This window comes from Cotesia glomerata, linkage group LG5 (genome assembly GCF_020080835.1).
Source record: "Cotesia glomerata isolate CgM1 linkage group LG5, MPM_Cglom_v2.3, whole genome shotgun sequence".
In the NCBI taxonomy this organism is placed as follows: domain Eukaryota; kingdom Metazoa; phylum Arthropoda; class Insecta; order Hymenoptera; family Braconidae; genus Cotesia; species Cotesia glomerata.
The window spans coordinates 13,341,270-13,357,578 of record NC_058162.1 but is presented as its reverse complement, the minus strand read 5'-3'; the positions used below and the strand labels follow the sequence as shown (position 1 = coordinate 13,357,578).

The 16,309-nt window shown below is 34.0% G+C and overlaps 2 protein-coding genes across 2 annotated transcripts; both read right to left on the bottom strand.

Annotated features, from left to right (window-relative positions):
• Positions 1 to 3,092: 3,092 nt before the first annotated feature.
• Positions 3,093 to 6,397, bottom strand: LOC123266013. Its single transcript, XM_044730041.1, has 3 exons — positions 5,836 to 6,397; positions 4,530 to 5,738; positions 3,093 to 3,250 (listed from the first exon to the last, which is right to left on the bottom strand). The coding sequence occupies exons 1-3, from the start codon at positions 6,395 to 6,397 to the stop codon at positions 3,093 to 3,095; spliced, it is 1,929 nt and encodes a 642-aa protein (XP_044585976.1).
• A 1,794-nt stretch (positions 6,398 to 8,191) lies between these two features.
• LOC123266012 lies at positions 8,192 to 9,813 on the bottom strand. The gene is made up of 2 exons (XM_044730040.1): positions 9,029 to 9,813; positions 8,192 to 8,864 (listed from the first exon to the last, which is right to left on the bottom strand). Exons 1-2 carry the CDS (start codon positions 9,811 to 9,813, stop codon positions 8,192 to 8,194), a joined length of 1,458 nt encoding a protein of 485 aa, XP_044585975.1.
• Between the last annotated feature and the right edge of the window lie 6,496 nt (positions 9,814 to 16,309).

Sequence of the window (16,309 nt, the reverse complement as noted above, 5' to 3'; positions counted from 1 at the left end):
CTTCTCACTAATTATTTACACCGTTTAAGTTTAAAACACAAAAATAATGACATGAGATATGGAGTACGCAAAAAACATGGTGAAATGTATATGGGTGATTCAAATATTTCATTTGCAAATGATACAATAACTGTCAAAGAAAGGAATTATCCAATAACTCATGGGTTGTTGGAATTATTATTTACAAAAACACCGAAAGACACATTTGTCACGCAAGATGATAAGACAAAATATTTGGAAATTATCCAGAGAACAAATACTCATAGGAAAAGTTATGATTCAAGCAAAAGTATTTACATAGATTCAACAGACAAGTATAAGAAATATATTGCTGATTTTGTTGAAAAGCATGGTAGAGGACTACCAAAATTTAAGATTACCACCAAGACACCTATGGACTATGTATACTGGGATGATCCAAATGAACTAGTTGACCGTTTGCAACTGCTGATGGCGTCTCAAGCTGCTGGGAATCCAAGTCACACGAATGAAATCATATCAATTATTGAAGAGCTTAGGGAAGCTGGAGTTATTTATTAAAAGCTTCTAGAAAATTATTTCATTCAGACGTTGACAGTCAAAGTGTTCACAACTATGAGCATCGATATATTTGGACGTCCACTGGACAATGACAAGTCAGGTCAACGAGGACCAGCTGGTAGAGGTTTCAATGTAACTTCTGATGGAAACTATAACATTGAGAATAAAAGACTGTGCAATCTCGGTAATTCTTCAAATGAACATAATGCTGCGACAGTGCAATTTGTACGGAGACAGATGTCTGAACTGAATAAAAATATAGACAGTGAACAGAAAGAGATTATTTCACATTTACACTCTGAAATAGTAACACTGACAGCTACTGTGATAAATTTGCAGACGACTATTGAGGACGTTAAAGCAGTACTCTTCACTCACCAGAATAATATCAAATATCTCATTGAGAAACTCAACGGACAACGAAATGGCAGTGATAGCTAAAGAGCTTCACAAATCAGCTCGCAGGAACTATAAACGTCATCATGTTGACATCCGAGGTCTCGATGAGATTTGGCAAGCTGACTTGGTTGAGATGATTCCATATGCAACAGTTAATAAAGGATACAAGTATCTGCTTACAATCATAGATATATTTTCAAAGTATACCTGGGCAGTTCCAATTAAATCAAAAAGTGGTGTTGATGTTACTAGTGCTATGAAGTCTGTACTCCAGCAAGGTCGTGTACCTAAGAATCTCCATGTTGATCAGGGTAGAGTTCTACAACAAAGAATTCAAAGATCTGATGAAACAGCACAAAATAAATCTTTATTCAACATTCAGCAATCTCAAAGCATCTATCTGTGAGCGTTTTAATAGAACACTTAAGAATAAAATGTGGCGAGAATTCACAGCTCGTGGTAGCTACAAGTGGACTGATATACTGGAGGACTTGGTGAATACTTACAATAACACCAAACATAGTACCATCAAAATGAAACCTGCTGATGTTACCGCTGCTCAGGAGAAACAACAGCTTCAAAAAATCTTTTAAAAAAATCCAGCCAGTGTCAAAGAAGAAAAATAAATTTAAAGTTGGTGACAAGGTCCGAATCAGCAAGTATAAAAATGTATTTGAAAATGGATATACACCAAACTGGACGACTGAGATTTTTACCATCAAGACTGTTCAGAATACAAGTCCAACAACATACAAGCTTGTCGACTACCAGTATCAACCAATACAAGGTGGATTTTATGAAGAGGAACTCAGCAAAGTCAAATATCCAGATGTATACTTAGTTGAAAAAATTATTAAGAAAAGTGGAAATAAATACTATGTTAAATGGCTAGGTTTTGATACTAAACATAATAGTTGGATTAATAAAACAGATGTATAATAAATACTTTATTAACAAAAACTTAAATCTATTTATTTACAACCTTAAATCTGATTATTTACAATCTTAAGTCTTATTATTTTTTTTTTATAGTCTTAAATCTAATTATTTACAATCTTAAGTCCAAGTATTTACAATTATTTACATTTTTCTCCTTTTAGCTGGTGGCTCTACATCGGCTTTCTTGTAGCCCCATGGAAGAGTGTCTGTAGAGTCTTCCAGCAGTTGACGTTTATCATCATCCCAGCTCAGTGCAAGTTTATTTTGTTTGATAGTTTTTACAACATGTTTATCACTTCTTATTAAAAATTGCTCTTTACAAATATTTACATGATCTAATAAGCAATTTTTGAAGTCATCAAACGTGATCGTTTGCAATGTTGATCCCTTGACTCCCTTGGCTCTCTTCTTCACCTCACTTTTTTCGTGCAGCTTGAAAGCGTACAACTTTGCTCTCAGGCCGATAAACTCTGACACAATTTTGCCATTGTTTTCGTCCTTCATGAACCCAAGAACCTTCTTCTTCTTTTGAGGCATGCCATACTCGTTGTTGATTGGGAAGTCAGAAGTATCAAACTTGTGTATATCACGTTTGATGACTTGAAAAATATCAAGTACCTTGAAGTGATAGATGAGGCTGTCCGTGTCGGTATAGAGTAGCTTTGCAGCGTCATTGTCGAAGTTCTCCTTGACATATTTGTAATGAAAATCATATACAAAGATCTTTGACAAGTCCAGGATACTGAAACTGACATAAATTGGTTTATTGAAGATAACATTCAATTTATTCAGCTCAACTATTGCTAGATTTTCCCCGAAAATTGTGAAGCTGTTAAAGTTTGATTTTGAAATCAAACTTTTTGCACCATATCGGCCGAGCCACTTTGTCACCAGCTTGACATCCTTGTGTTTACGTACATTCTCCATGGTCTTACCAAACACTGCGTTGTTCATGAGCTTGAAAAAGTTCTTTTCAAACTCATTGGTGGCATTTTTACGACACTCGGTGTTCTTGTCGGTGTAAGGTTTGAGGTTTTATACTCGATAAACTTTTACAAGTTTCATCCCGAGCTGCAAGCACTGTTCCAAGTTCTTGTAATGAATTACATAATTCATTTTTGGATGCAGTGTTGTAGCTAGCTTACGAGTCTTGCTGCCTGGTGTATATTGATGAAATATTCTCCTGTGATCTTTTCCTCCCACTCGAAGGAGCCTTAAGGAAGAGACATGCTCATTGCAGCTCCGTAGAGGTTGTTTACGTCCAGATACATGATGTAGGACTCATCTTCTTCAGGGTTGAAGTCTTCACCCATGTAGCGATTGGTGGCCTTGGCATATCGATTGGTGCATTGAGACACTCCACTATGGAGACCTTTCTCAAAAAACAGTATCTTTTAGAGGTCTAGTAATAGCTCAAGTTGTACCCCTGTATGTTTGAGCATGGCGGAAAAAGCAAGTCCTGGAGCAGTATAATAATGTAGAGCGTCTAACTCATATGTTTTATAACAACTTGCACGAAAATTTTCAAAAATATCTGCCAATAATAAGACATCTGTTTTGAGATAGAGATCAGAGTATTCACCGAGAGTTAGTACATCCACAGATTCGGTAGAATCTGGCGCCAAGTTCCGTTCAAATCCGTTGTAAACGGAGCGCCAGACTACCGAGTGTGTTTACTGTAAGCAGAACGGTATTTCAAGGTTGCAAAATTTTATTTAATTCTACGGTACTTTTTGTTCCTAAATTTTATATTATAACAGTAATTCATACTTTACTTTACTGATATTAGTTCATTATATTCAATTATAACAATTAATCTACTTGAAATTATTAAATTTTATCAACGTAAACTATAGCAAGCTCAAAAATTTCGATCCTGACTTTTTTTCGATGTAAAAAGTGACATGCCACAGACTAAATAATTTGAGATTGCATGGTACATATATACAAATATACATTTTACAGCTTTCATCTATACCCGCCAGGGTGCGCTGGAATTATTTTTACATAAACTGTAGCTTCAAGGGGATAGTTTGCTATAAAAAATGCAGCCAACGCGAGATTTAAGTTGGTACCAATTGTAAATTTTTATTATAATTACAAAAAATACTAAAATCTGAACAAAAACAGTTTCACTGTAAAAAAATCGCACCAAGTCCACGTTCATAAGACTATTAAGAAAAAAGAAATTTTTTTTTTCTTTACAAAAAGATATAAAATAAAAAAATTAAAAAATCAAAGTAACCGATATGATTGTATAAGATTTTCGGAAATTTAAAAAAATTTTGTTGTAAATTTAAAAATTAAAAAAAAAATTTTGGAACGTACTTGGTGTGCGTCATTGTGTATTTAAATTTTATTAAAGTCCTAGTAAATAGATTTTACGAATTTCATTCAAAGTAAAATATTTTGCAACCACGCACACTAAATACGTTTCAAAATTTTTTTTTTAATTTTTAAATTTACAACAAAATTTTTTTTAATTTCCGAAAATCTTATACAATCATATCCGTTACTTTGATTTTTTAATTTTTTTATTTTATATCTTTTTGTAAAGAAAAAAAAAATTTCTTTTTTCTTAATAGTCTTATGAACGTGGACTTGGCGCGATTTTTTTACAGTGAAACTGTTTTTGTTCAGATTGAATTTACTCCATACTTTTTGGGCAAACGAGTAGTTTTCGTCACTAATGTGTTTATCGTTCAGTCGAGAGTAAAAAACTTGTTTGTCCGGTAGTTCAGTCTCGTCTAATTTCTCTAAACTGTCCACATATTCATAGGGAAATATTCCCTTGCTTGTTACAAGTTTAAGTTGTTCTGGGTCAGAATAAAACTGTCGTGTGATTTTCATGTCATCGTCAGTCAAGTAAGATGAAAGTTTGTCAATACTCGATGCCATGAATCTAAATAAGTCGATGAATCTAAGGTGAATGTTAGTACCGTCTACAGTTTTAGTAAATGCAATGTACTTTTCTTTATTAATAGATAATATTTCTACGGAACCATTGAAAACTGTTGCTACAGACTCTAAGATAAAGTGGCAGTCATAGCCGGATAAATTAGGAAAAACTATTGGAATAATATGACTTTGTTGAAAATTTAAATTACACGAGTTATGAGCAGCTCCTCTAAATTTCCCGGTGAAGTGACAGTGATCTCTTACCTTCTTATCATTGGCAGATTTAAATGGCTTATTGCAGATATGACAATTCACTGCTTCATTAAATGACTTTTGTTCTTCATCAGTCAACTTTGGTAGATGTTTTGGATTTCTTAAATAATCACTGACTTGGTGGCTTATAGATTCAAGTTCTTGTACAAACCACTTAATACAATCTTCTGAACGATTTAAATTGAACATGGACAGTGAATTGTCATAACTGCAATGTAAATAATAAGCTATACTGTGAGGTGTATGCTTTTGAATATCTTCTGTTTCCTCCTCCAGAACGCTTTCAAGATCTGCGTATACTACAAACGGTACTGGATCTTTGTATTGATGATCTCTAAATGATAATATTTTATTTTTTTCCGTGGGTAGAGTCATTCTGACTTTGTTGTACTGGAGACAATCAGAGTGATATCTCTGGAATGAAGCCTCTTCTTTGAAATGACAAAGACAACGATCGCAGAAGAATACCTTCCAATGTCCCCGTTTGACGGTATTTCCTACTAATCGTGAAAGGTTTTTTATCCACGCAAAATGAAATATAGGCTTATGATTTTCAATACTATCATCTTTGTTTAATGTTAAGCTTATTTCAATCATAATCAAATGAATAGCATCTTTCTGACACTCAAGATTTGAACTCAAGTACAGAGGGACAATGACACTAGGATCTTCTTCATTTTCTTTTGGCTCTATACCGCACACATTAATCCTCAAATCATTCATTTTTTAGAATGTTGGTATATCCTTTAATTCTATTGGAAATGTTATTCCTGTATGATTCAATACTGAGCTGGGATATGGGATGGTATAAAGATGGTAAATTCCTGTTTGCTTTAACTGGATACAGAGCTGCAACGACACACCAAAGAAAGCAGTAGTGATCCTCGTTTATTATGTTGACTACACCTTCTGTCTTCCGAATGTCACCTGGGACTTGTACAAACGTTGAAATTTCCGCTTGAAGTGGTGTATATCTTGAAATATTAACAGTCAAGTTGAGAGTTTCTGACAAATTCCAACCTGACTGATTTTCCTGAAGCTCGTCAACTTTTCTCAACGTTTGATTCACTATGCTTTCTTGGTACCATTCATGCAACTCTGTTCCAGCTAAAATTGTAGAGCTCTTACTCTGGAATGATATGGCCTCTACAACAACAGCATCATTCTTATGACATTCAAATCGACAAAGGTGCAGGGTGTTGACTTTCAGACTCCCATGTTGCTGCATGGCTTCTTGAACTTTCTCAATAACCAAGTCTTCAGCATCATTCAAGAAAGTCTTCAAGTCAGTGTGACGGAGATTGATGACACATCCCGTCTTGATTCTACCCTCGAATGCACTCTCCATGTCCTGCCACTTGATGGTAGCAGCAGCTCAATTACTAAGGTCACCACCAACAACTCTATGGCTCAATCCTAAGAATTTTTCTCCATAGGTGTTTAGGAGAGCAATGTTTGATTGTAGAGATTGCCGGAGATGAACGTTTGATGTTGGATCGAGTAGAATTATGCTGTAGTATTGAGCATTGTCCTCACAAATATCAAACCACCTCAAACTTGTAGCTTGAGGAACTTGATCAAGCTGGCTGAGTTCTTCAAAAGCTGTGATGACTGATGAGACCAATTTGGTGATGGCTGTCTTCAAATCCATTTTGACTTAAAGAGTTCCTTTACAAAGTCTTCTTAAAAAAACTGTGAAGCGCTGAGTAGAGATTCGTTCTTGTAGCACTTGATCGTAGCACTTGGTTATAGATTCTGTTCTTGTAGAGGTTCTTCACTGTATAAGATTCACTTCAATAATGAAAATGCTCGTGAAGATATCCGCTTTTATATGCTCGCGATTGCGTCAGCCTTTCTTCAACTCCCACCTCAAATCATCTATTTCATCATCTTCTGTGATGTAGCGTCATAACCTCCATCTTGAGACTAGCTATCGCGTCTGTTTGTTGCATCATCCTTTCTGACGCGGCGTCATAACCTCCAGCTTGAAGCTAGCCATCGCGTTTGTTTGCTGCATCATCTTTTTCTGACGCAGCGTCATAACCTCCATCTTGAGACTAGCCATCGTGTCTGTTTGTTGCATCATCCTTTCTGACGCGGCGTCATAACCTCCATCTTGAAGCTAGCAATCGATTCTTTCTGTTGCATCATCTTTCTAGCGTCATTATCCCTTTCTCACTGCAAACCGTTTCTCCCACTACTCACCAACAACCAATCGCGGCTTTCCATGACTGATATTATATAAACATAACGAGTTTCCAGCAGTTCAGTTCTAACTCTCTCTTCAACTTGGAAGCATCATGGAAATTATAATCGACGTTCAAGGATTTCAAGGTGAAACTTTCATTGTCAAGGAGCTGGCTTGGATCACCATTGACCAGGAGATTGAAGAAATATCAAGTACAGTCTTCAAGCCACCTTACCCTTGGGTTTTTCAATCTTTACACTACCAGTGACTTAACAAAGCCATCATCGCTGCATGCCATAAAATTTCCTGGACTCAAGGACAAGTTGCTTACAGAAAACTCAACCAAGTTATAGACAAAGCAGTCGCTGATAAGCAGTTCATATACGTCACGGGCTTGGAGAAAAAACGCTGGCTACAGAATATTGTCAAGTCAAAGACAATTATTGACTTGGAGAACCTGGACTGTCCACCGCTGAAAAAACGCCAAGATTACACTTGTCATTTCTGTAGCAACCATGCACAGTAGGCCAACTTGTACTGGTGTGCTTTAGAAAATGTTAAAAAGTTAAAGGAATGGTTTGTTAAAAATTACTGTGGGAGTCTATCGAAATCTTGAAAAATATTGAAAAATCACTGAAATTATTCTGCAAGTTGAATATTGAAGATATGAGACCTCAAGATATTGCCATGCTACCTAAATATTTTATTATTGGATGTGCTGCTGACAAAATCGACAGTATCTGGTTAAAACTACCAGCAGCTTTTCAGGAGGACATCATGAAGTACAGGCGCTGTAATAAACATTATAGGACAACAGCAATTAAATATGATGATTTTTTTGATGACATTCCATTGAAGAAGAATTAGGGGGGGGGAGGGAATATTGTAGCCGACATTGAGCCAAGCACTCAGTCCTATTGGACCATTGTACTCAGCCCTTCTAGGTTGGTTACGTTATATAGCTTGGAGATTGGCCAGGCCTGTCTGCTTCAAGAAGTGAAGCAACTGTCCCACGCCAATCTCCTGTATATCAATAGACTCTCCATCGCAGAATCCTAGTATGTCCTTTCGGGCTGTTGCCAGTTTTCTGCAATGGAGGATTAGATGTAGAGGAGTTTCCTCCTCCGATAGGCATCTGGGGCACATCGAGTGATCTGAGATGCCTAGGCGTCTCAGATGCCTGCCGGTTAGCCAGTGTCCTGTGATATACCCGACAGTTAGCCTTAGCAGCTTCTTGTCGAGCCCTATCAAGGACAAGCCTAATGTCTTGGAGGGTCCTTTAAAAAGTGCCCTCGTATGCATCATGCCTTTTGCCTCTGCCCACACTTCCTGAAACTTGTCATTAGTCCATAGGGAAGCGTGTTGCTTTATGAGACTAAAAGGCACCGCTATGCTGATTACTGGTTCAGGGTCTCTTTTACGAGCTCCCGCTTTCGCCAGCTCATTTGCTTTGTCATTTCCTGCGTTCCCGCTATGGCCCGGTACCCACAGTAGTTTGACTTTGTTATACTCTGCTAATTCATTTAGGGAGTCTATGCATTTTCGCACTAGTCTCGAGGACACTTCAGTTTGTTCTAGTGCCCTGAGCGCAGCGCAACTATCGCTGCAGATGTACACGTGCTTGTTCCTGTGGTTGAGCTTAGAAATGTGCTCTACACAGGCCCAGATCGCGTATACCTCTGTCTGGAAAACCGAAGCAGTGTCCCCTAGCCGCAGAGAGATTTCTGTTTTCGGTCCACTGCTATAAATTCCAGCTCCTGCCCCTTTGTCCGTTTTGAGCCGTCCGTATACCAGACTAGCCCTATGGGGGACAGGATGCTCTTGTTTTCCTCGTCCCATTCCTGCCTACTTGGGATAAGGACCTTATATTGACGTCTGAAGTGGTAGCTTCGAGGGCTCATGTCTCCTCCTTGGGTTAGGAATCTGTCGAGTCCCCTGTCCCTTAGGATGGCTGCATGTCCCGTTCTAGCCCTTGTCCAGTGTCCGTTAAAGAGCAATCTCATTGCTGTTTTCATAGCAAGAGCTTCTGCAGTGATATGCGGGGGCTCCAGGTTCAGGAGCGCCCCCATTGCTAAGGTAGCTGTGGTTCTTAGAGCCCCAGTTATCCCTAGCAACGACAGTCGGTAGACTTTTAGGAATGCCTTGATGTTGATGTTCTTCTTAAGCGAAGGCCACCATACAACAGAGGCAAAGGTGAGCTGTGGAACCAAGATCGCCGTGTAAATCCACTTGATCAGTCTTGGTTTCAGGCCCCATGTTATGCCAAATATTCTTCTGCATGCCCAGAAAGTGGCAGTTGCTTTTTGGGTCTGCTTCTCGATATGGCTTCTCCATGTGAGCTTACTGTCTAGAGTTACGCCTAAATAGCGTACCTCCTTTGAGAATTTAAGCTCCATGCCAAAGATAGAGGGAGCCGTAATTTTCAGCTTCCTTCTTTTGGTGAAGAGTACCATCTCTGTTTTGTTGGGGTTAACCCTTAGAGATTTTCCTATGCACCATTTCTGTATGAGATCTAGAGCACGTTGTGTTCTCCATCTCATCTCCGTCGGGCTTGAGCCTTTAATCATCAATGACATTCCATTAGTTGTTAATTGTAAATTTTGTAGAAAACAATAAAGCAAAATTATTTTTAATCAACAGCAATAAAATAAATTTAGATATTTCTTTTAAAATAAATTAGTAATAGTTTAAATTAAAATTTTTTTTATTTAAAAAAAAATAAATAATAATTTAAATTTAAAGATTTCTTTTAAAATAAATTAGTTATAGTTTAAATATTTCTTTTAAAATAAATTAGTGATAGTTTAAATATTTTTTTTTTTTCATAACGTAAATTAATAATAGTTTGAATTTAAATATTTTTTAAAATAAATTAATGATAGTTGAAATTTGAATATTTATCTTTCTTTAAATAAATTAGTAAGTTTAAATTTAAATGTTTTTTTAAAATAAATTAGTAAAAGTTGAAATTTAAATATATTTCTTAAAATAAATTAGTAATAGTTTAAGTTAAAAATTTTTTTTTTTTAAATAAATTAACAATAGTTTAAATTTAAATATTTTTTTTTTTTTAAACTCAATTAATAATATTTTTTTTTTATTTTTTTAAATTAAATTAAATTTTTATAAATACTCTCATAATTTATTAATTTTTTTTTCTAATAAATAAATTTTAAAATCTCCCGCGACAAAAAATCACATGTCAATAGTAAAATTCTATTTACCATCATAGTTCAGTTACCAACATGGAATTCTAAGGTTTGTTAGAGGGCGTCTCGAATTGATTTATTTATTGACATGTGATTTTTTGTCGCGGGAGATTTTAAAATTTATTATTTTTTTTTTTTTTTTTTTTTTTTTTATTTCCAGATGTACAGTTGTTTTAATAACTCTGTTACATTTTACAATTGTTTATATCCTCAACCTGTATTTCCTGCTTTATTATCGAATTTCCTGCTTTTATTTTTGCGGCTATGGTCCGACTTGTGCTTTCTGTACCGTATTTACCCTGCACCTTGCCTCTCAGGCTGTTGGAACAGAATCATGGGGAAACCACAGAGAAAACCCATGATAGTACAGTCGGAGCTGGGCTAAGTCTACAGTGATTGATAAGAAACTCTTCTTTATCGACCACTGAAGCATTAGGCCCTTCTCCTAGTGTACAGAGATCCCTCGCGCTAGCCAACGCTGACTAGAGCGGTAACTCATTCAAGTTGTTGCTTAAAATGGGTGATCGCTCAAGTCAGACGTGTGCCGCCCGGCTATCTCTGCCACGTTCAGAGGCTGGCAACATAACGCACATATTTTTATCTATAATCACTGAAAAATATTGGTGCGTGCCGGGATCGAACCCGGGTCCCACTCTTTCGAAAAGCGGGCACCGAGCCGACTAGGCTATTGCCAACCTTTTTAAAATTTATTAATTAAATATAGTTTATTTATTAGAAAAATTAATAATTAAAATTTTAAAAATTTTTGTAAATAAACTATAATAATAAGAGTATTTAAAAAAAAAATTTTTTTTTTTTCAATGAAAAAATTGATGTAATTTTTTAATTTATAATTTTTGTCCCTTGGTTTTTCAACATAAAATTAACAATAAAATTGTTTCTAAGCAATGTCATCTCATTTTGACAATTAATATTTATTATTTAATAAATTATTAATAATTTTTGATAATTATTTAAAAAATTTATTGCCACCACTACGATCAATTGCTACTACGATCAATTTTCAGTATATCCTTCCCAACAAGGTTTTTGGTACCAGTTGAAAATGTGGTACTAGTATGTTCGAGGTTCCTGTTGTAAAAGGGGTAATGCAATTTTTGCTCGTTTTAGGATAATTTATGGTGTCCGATATTTTTAGTAAAAATAAGTGTTTAGAGAACTAGAAGTATTCTTAGAAAAAAAAATATCCTTGAGTGGATTTTGGGATAAATTAACACCATGAGGTAATTTATAACGTATCGGTTAAATAGTGACTTCCTTAGTTGGAAAATTTAAGACAAGTAAAAGAGAAGTTTTACAAAAAAAATAGGTTAATATATAGACCGTAAAGAATTAGAGGAAATATATATTTTTTTTAAGGAAAGAACTTGTAAGTTGTAGAAGTTAGTTGGATGCATTTTTTTGTTTTAAAACGACGACATCCTTCTAGGAAGAGCGGCCATACTTGTAGAGCACGCAGGGGGTCTTACACGGGTACGCATTCTCGGTACATGAGTATTCAAAAAAAGTAAAGCATGATGGCGTCTTGGTCTAGTCGGATTGGTGGTTAAATTACCTTAATCCCGCCTAGTCCAGCGTTAGGCAGCTTGGTCTGTTTTTCCTAATGTTACCGAGGGTGAGGGACCAGAGGGGGGACAGAGGTATGACACGTGGATAGTCGGGTAACAAGGATTATGCTAGCTCAACGTTAGGATATTTTATCGGAAATATAATGTCTCAGTTTTAATGGACTTTTATATGGTTTTGAATTTATTATTTATAAAAACTGGTACTAGTTACGCTGGTCGTAACAAATTAATATCATATATTACTGACTACTGTACGAATATTAACCACTGGTGTTTCATTTTCTCCGTGCTCCGAAAGTTTGAATCCCATTCTCATTTTGCAGTAAAAAGTGCCAATTTTTCCGTAAAATTATGGAAGAAATTTGAACTTTTGCTTACAAACATAATGAAAATAGTATACTTGCCAGGAAGAAAAGTAGGATATTCAAATCTGCGTGTTTGTCACGCTCGCCTGCGGCTAAATTGTGCGTGTAAATTAAATGTCAAAACGCTCGCCTGCGGCTAAAATCTGCGTGTAAATTAAATGTCTAAAGATTGTAAATTGAATGTTAGAATTGAATTTTTTGATAAGTTCTAAAATCTGTATTTAAATAAAATTATCCTATTGAAATAGAAATAAGTCCATTTGGTTCAAAAAATTTGAAAGCTATAAAATTCTAGTTAACCAACCCTAAAAAAATAAAACGATTAGAAATGATTTCTCATATGCTGAACTCCGATAAGAGGAAGTATTTAAAAGTATTTGAATGATTGAAAATCAAATCCTTTTGAATATTTTTTTAAAACTTTTATTTTTTCTGTTTAATCAGGGAATTTTCTAAGATAGCTTTTTAAGATATTATCAAAATGATAATCACTCTACTCATATCTGTCAATAAAATATTTATAACTATTGACACCATGCACCCCACGCTTTTTTTAAAATAAAATACATTTTTTTTATTTACACTATTATTAATTTATATTTATTGAAATTTTTAACACTATTCTTAATTTAAATTTATTTTCTATTTGTTAGTTTGGTTTTCTATAAAAAGCGTGTTTTTAGTTTTTTTAAACTATTATTTATTTTTTACTTTTTAGTTTGGTTTATTTATAAAAGCGTGATTTTTTAGTTTTTTTAAACTATTATTTGTTGATTATCAAAAATATTCAGGCGCGCAAATTACCCACGGAGAGTTACATACTAACATACTGACATACAAGTGAAGCTAATAAAAAAATAATTATTTATAAATATTATAAATACGGGGAATCAGAGTTCGATTTCGGAGAGCGAGCCTGAGAAACGGCTACCAGAACCAAGGAAGGCCGCAGGCGCGCAGATTACCCACGGAGAGTTACTGACATACTGACAAACTGACATACAAGTGAAGCTAATATAAAGCGTGTAAAAATAGGATTTGTTACAGATAAAAGTCATTCGATGATAAAAGCTAAAAATTAATTAATTTTTGATTTTTTTTTAATTTTCAAGCTTCGAAATAAATTGAAAAAAGTATCTAAAGGTGACGGATGATAGCTCAAATTGAAGATAATTATGTGATTTTTAACATAAATTTTATAATTTCAAGCTATCTTTTACGGCTTAAAAATTATTTAAAAAAAAAGGGCTGAAATACGTTCGTTCAAAAATTTTTGAAAATTTTTTAATTCACGGAATTAATTAAAAAAATCATCGAAACTAGACAAATAATAGTTTAAATTAAAGGTAATTAAATGAAAAATTGTCCCAAAAATTTCCTGAAACTGTCCTAAAATTTTCCATCCATTAATTTTCGGACAAATTTGCAACTGTGCAAAAATAAATTATCTCTCTTAAAATCATTTGAAAATCGTTCAAAATTGTCGTGAATTAGTTCTAATAAATGTTAAAAGTTTTTGTTGTAGAAACATTACAAAAGTGTCCTAAAGTTGACCCAAAAATGTCCTAAAGTTGTCCCAAAAATGTCCAAAATTATCCTAAAATTATCCTAAGAAAAAAATACTTTTGCTTAAATAACAATTTCTTGGCTCAAGAAATTCGCTGACGGTCAAATATTCTATTATTATCAATTATAAATTTCTGAAGAGAAAAACATCAATATTTATCTTTGGATAATCGATAAACAACAGAATAGCTTTATTAAAGTTAAGTAAAAATAATTTCAATCAATTTAACAATTTCTTAAGCTAAGAATATATATTCTTGAAAATTTTCAGGAACATAAATTCTTGTATCAAGAAAATTTTCTTAATAAAAGTATTTTTTTTTCTCAGTGGAGAATGTCCTAAAAATGTCTCTTATTGTGTCACGTTTAGATGTCCCACGCTTGGGACAATTTTGGGACAATTTTTTTTTACACGGGATTCTATGAAATTTTTTCATTTTTTGGAAAAACCTGTTGATTTTTTAAGGTCCGACGTTTCTGATTTTGAATTTTATCTTCTAAAAGAAAACTTCGATCCATTCTGCAATTATCCCCGCTAAAACCAGAACGGGCCAGCTTTTCTTCCTAATTTCTCTTTTGGATTGGAAAAAAGTTTTTTTTTGGAATTTGGCTTATTTCATATAACTACACTTTGGAATTTTTTAGAGTTGCACATGTGACATCCAAGGTTGAGAAATTAAATTTTATTCGGCAATGAAAAGTAGTCATCTCCGAAAAAACTTTGTTTTTTTCCAAAAAAAAATAGAAGATAAATTCGTTAAATTTCGTAGTATTTTTTTTTGTCGAAAAGTACGTTCAAAAAAAGACAATAAAAAAACTTGATTCGGTCCATTTACAGTCAAACTACAGGGTTTTTAATAGTAAGAAATAAAAAATTATCGTTGGGATGCATCAAATTTTTTTTTGAAATGCCTGTAGCTTGGCTGCAAATGGGCCGAATGACATCTTTTTCTCTCATTTTCTTCATTTTTAAACGTTGTAACAGGGTAGTTTACCCTGTATCGGTAGAATCGACCAGACGTTGGTAACTATTCGACGCAGCACAGGCGCGTCTCGGTCTTCGGGACCTATTAGTAATAAGTGGGGGTAATTTTGGGGTTACTTGGCTAGTCACTCAGCGGCAGTGAAGCAAAAGTAGTTTAGTGCTCAAGCAAATACCATCCAAAAAGTCCAAAGAAGGAAGCCCGCTAGATCCAGAGAATTCTTCAAGTAAAATTTAACCCAGGTATTAAGACTTTTATAGAGATGAGCCGCAGGGTCAAATACTCGGCTCATCTAATCACTACTTCTCGCTGTTAATTAATTATTTGAATGGTTCAATTGTTCAGAAATAATATAATTAATAATAATTCAATAATCATTTAATTGCAATAAAATTTTATTCGTTAGTTACCGTGGAGCGTACCTCTACGCGGTTTATACTCGAGGACTGCTCAAGGACCTTGCGGTGTTAATTGTCGTGAGAATTTATTAATTTACTCGATTAATTCTAAATCATTTTGAACATCTGGAAAATCGGTTTAGTTACATTTATTTTATTTCATAAAATAAAACCGAGAATTGAAAGCTTCGAGAAAATTCCATTGTCTTCTCACGGATTAGCCAAGCGTCGGTTGAATTTTACAACGCAGTTAACGTGTACCCAAGGTCAAAGACTATTATGCACTAACAAATGCCGGCGTCCATTTTGAGCGCGCAAATTCCTGGCAATTATTTTACAAGACGAATTATTAAGAACAATCGAATTATTATTATTTAATATTATTTATTACAAGAAAATATTAATTATTTAACATTATATAATTTATTGAGAATTGGCTATATAACTTCGACGCAATTAAGATTGAATACCCGTGGATAATTTTTCGTGAATTTATTTTACATTGACATAAATTGTTTTATTAATTATTTATAAATCAAAAAATTCCACGTGGTAATTTTATATATTGAACTATTGAATATTAAAATTATTATTCTGTTGGAATTGTTTATAAAAATATTTAACGGCGTGGATTAAGTCCCAGAAAATTAGTCAGAATTTTATAAAGAAATATTCTTAAGAATTTATTCAAAATTTAAGAAATAAAATTTACGAGTTGAAATTGGAGTAAAATTTTACGTCGAATGATCCGGAAGATTTATTTAATGTTGAGTATTAAACCCGTGGTTAATTTGGAATAAATTCAGGCATCAGTTTTTAGTGAAGATTTTTTTGAGAATTAAATTATTAGTTGTGAAAATGGTTTACGATTTAATTGTTAGCTAATGACTGAATTAATTAAGCAAAAAGTTTGATGTAAAAATTTTCTGATATTAAATTTTGTAATAACTTTTATAAGTCAA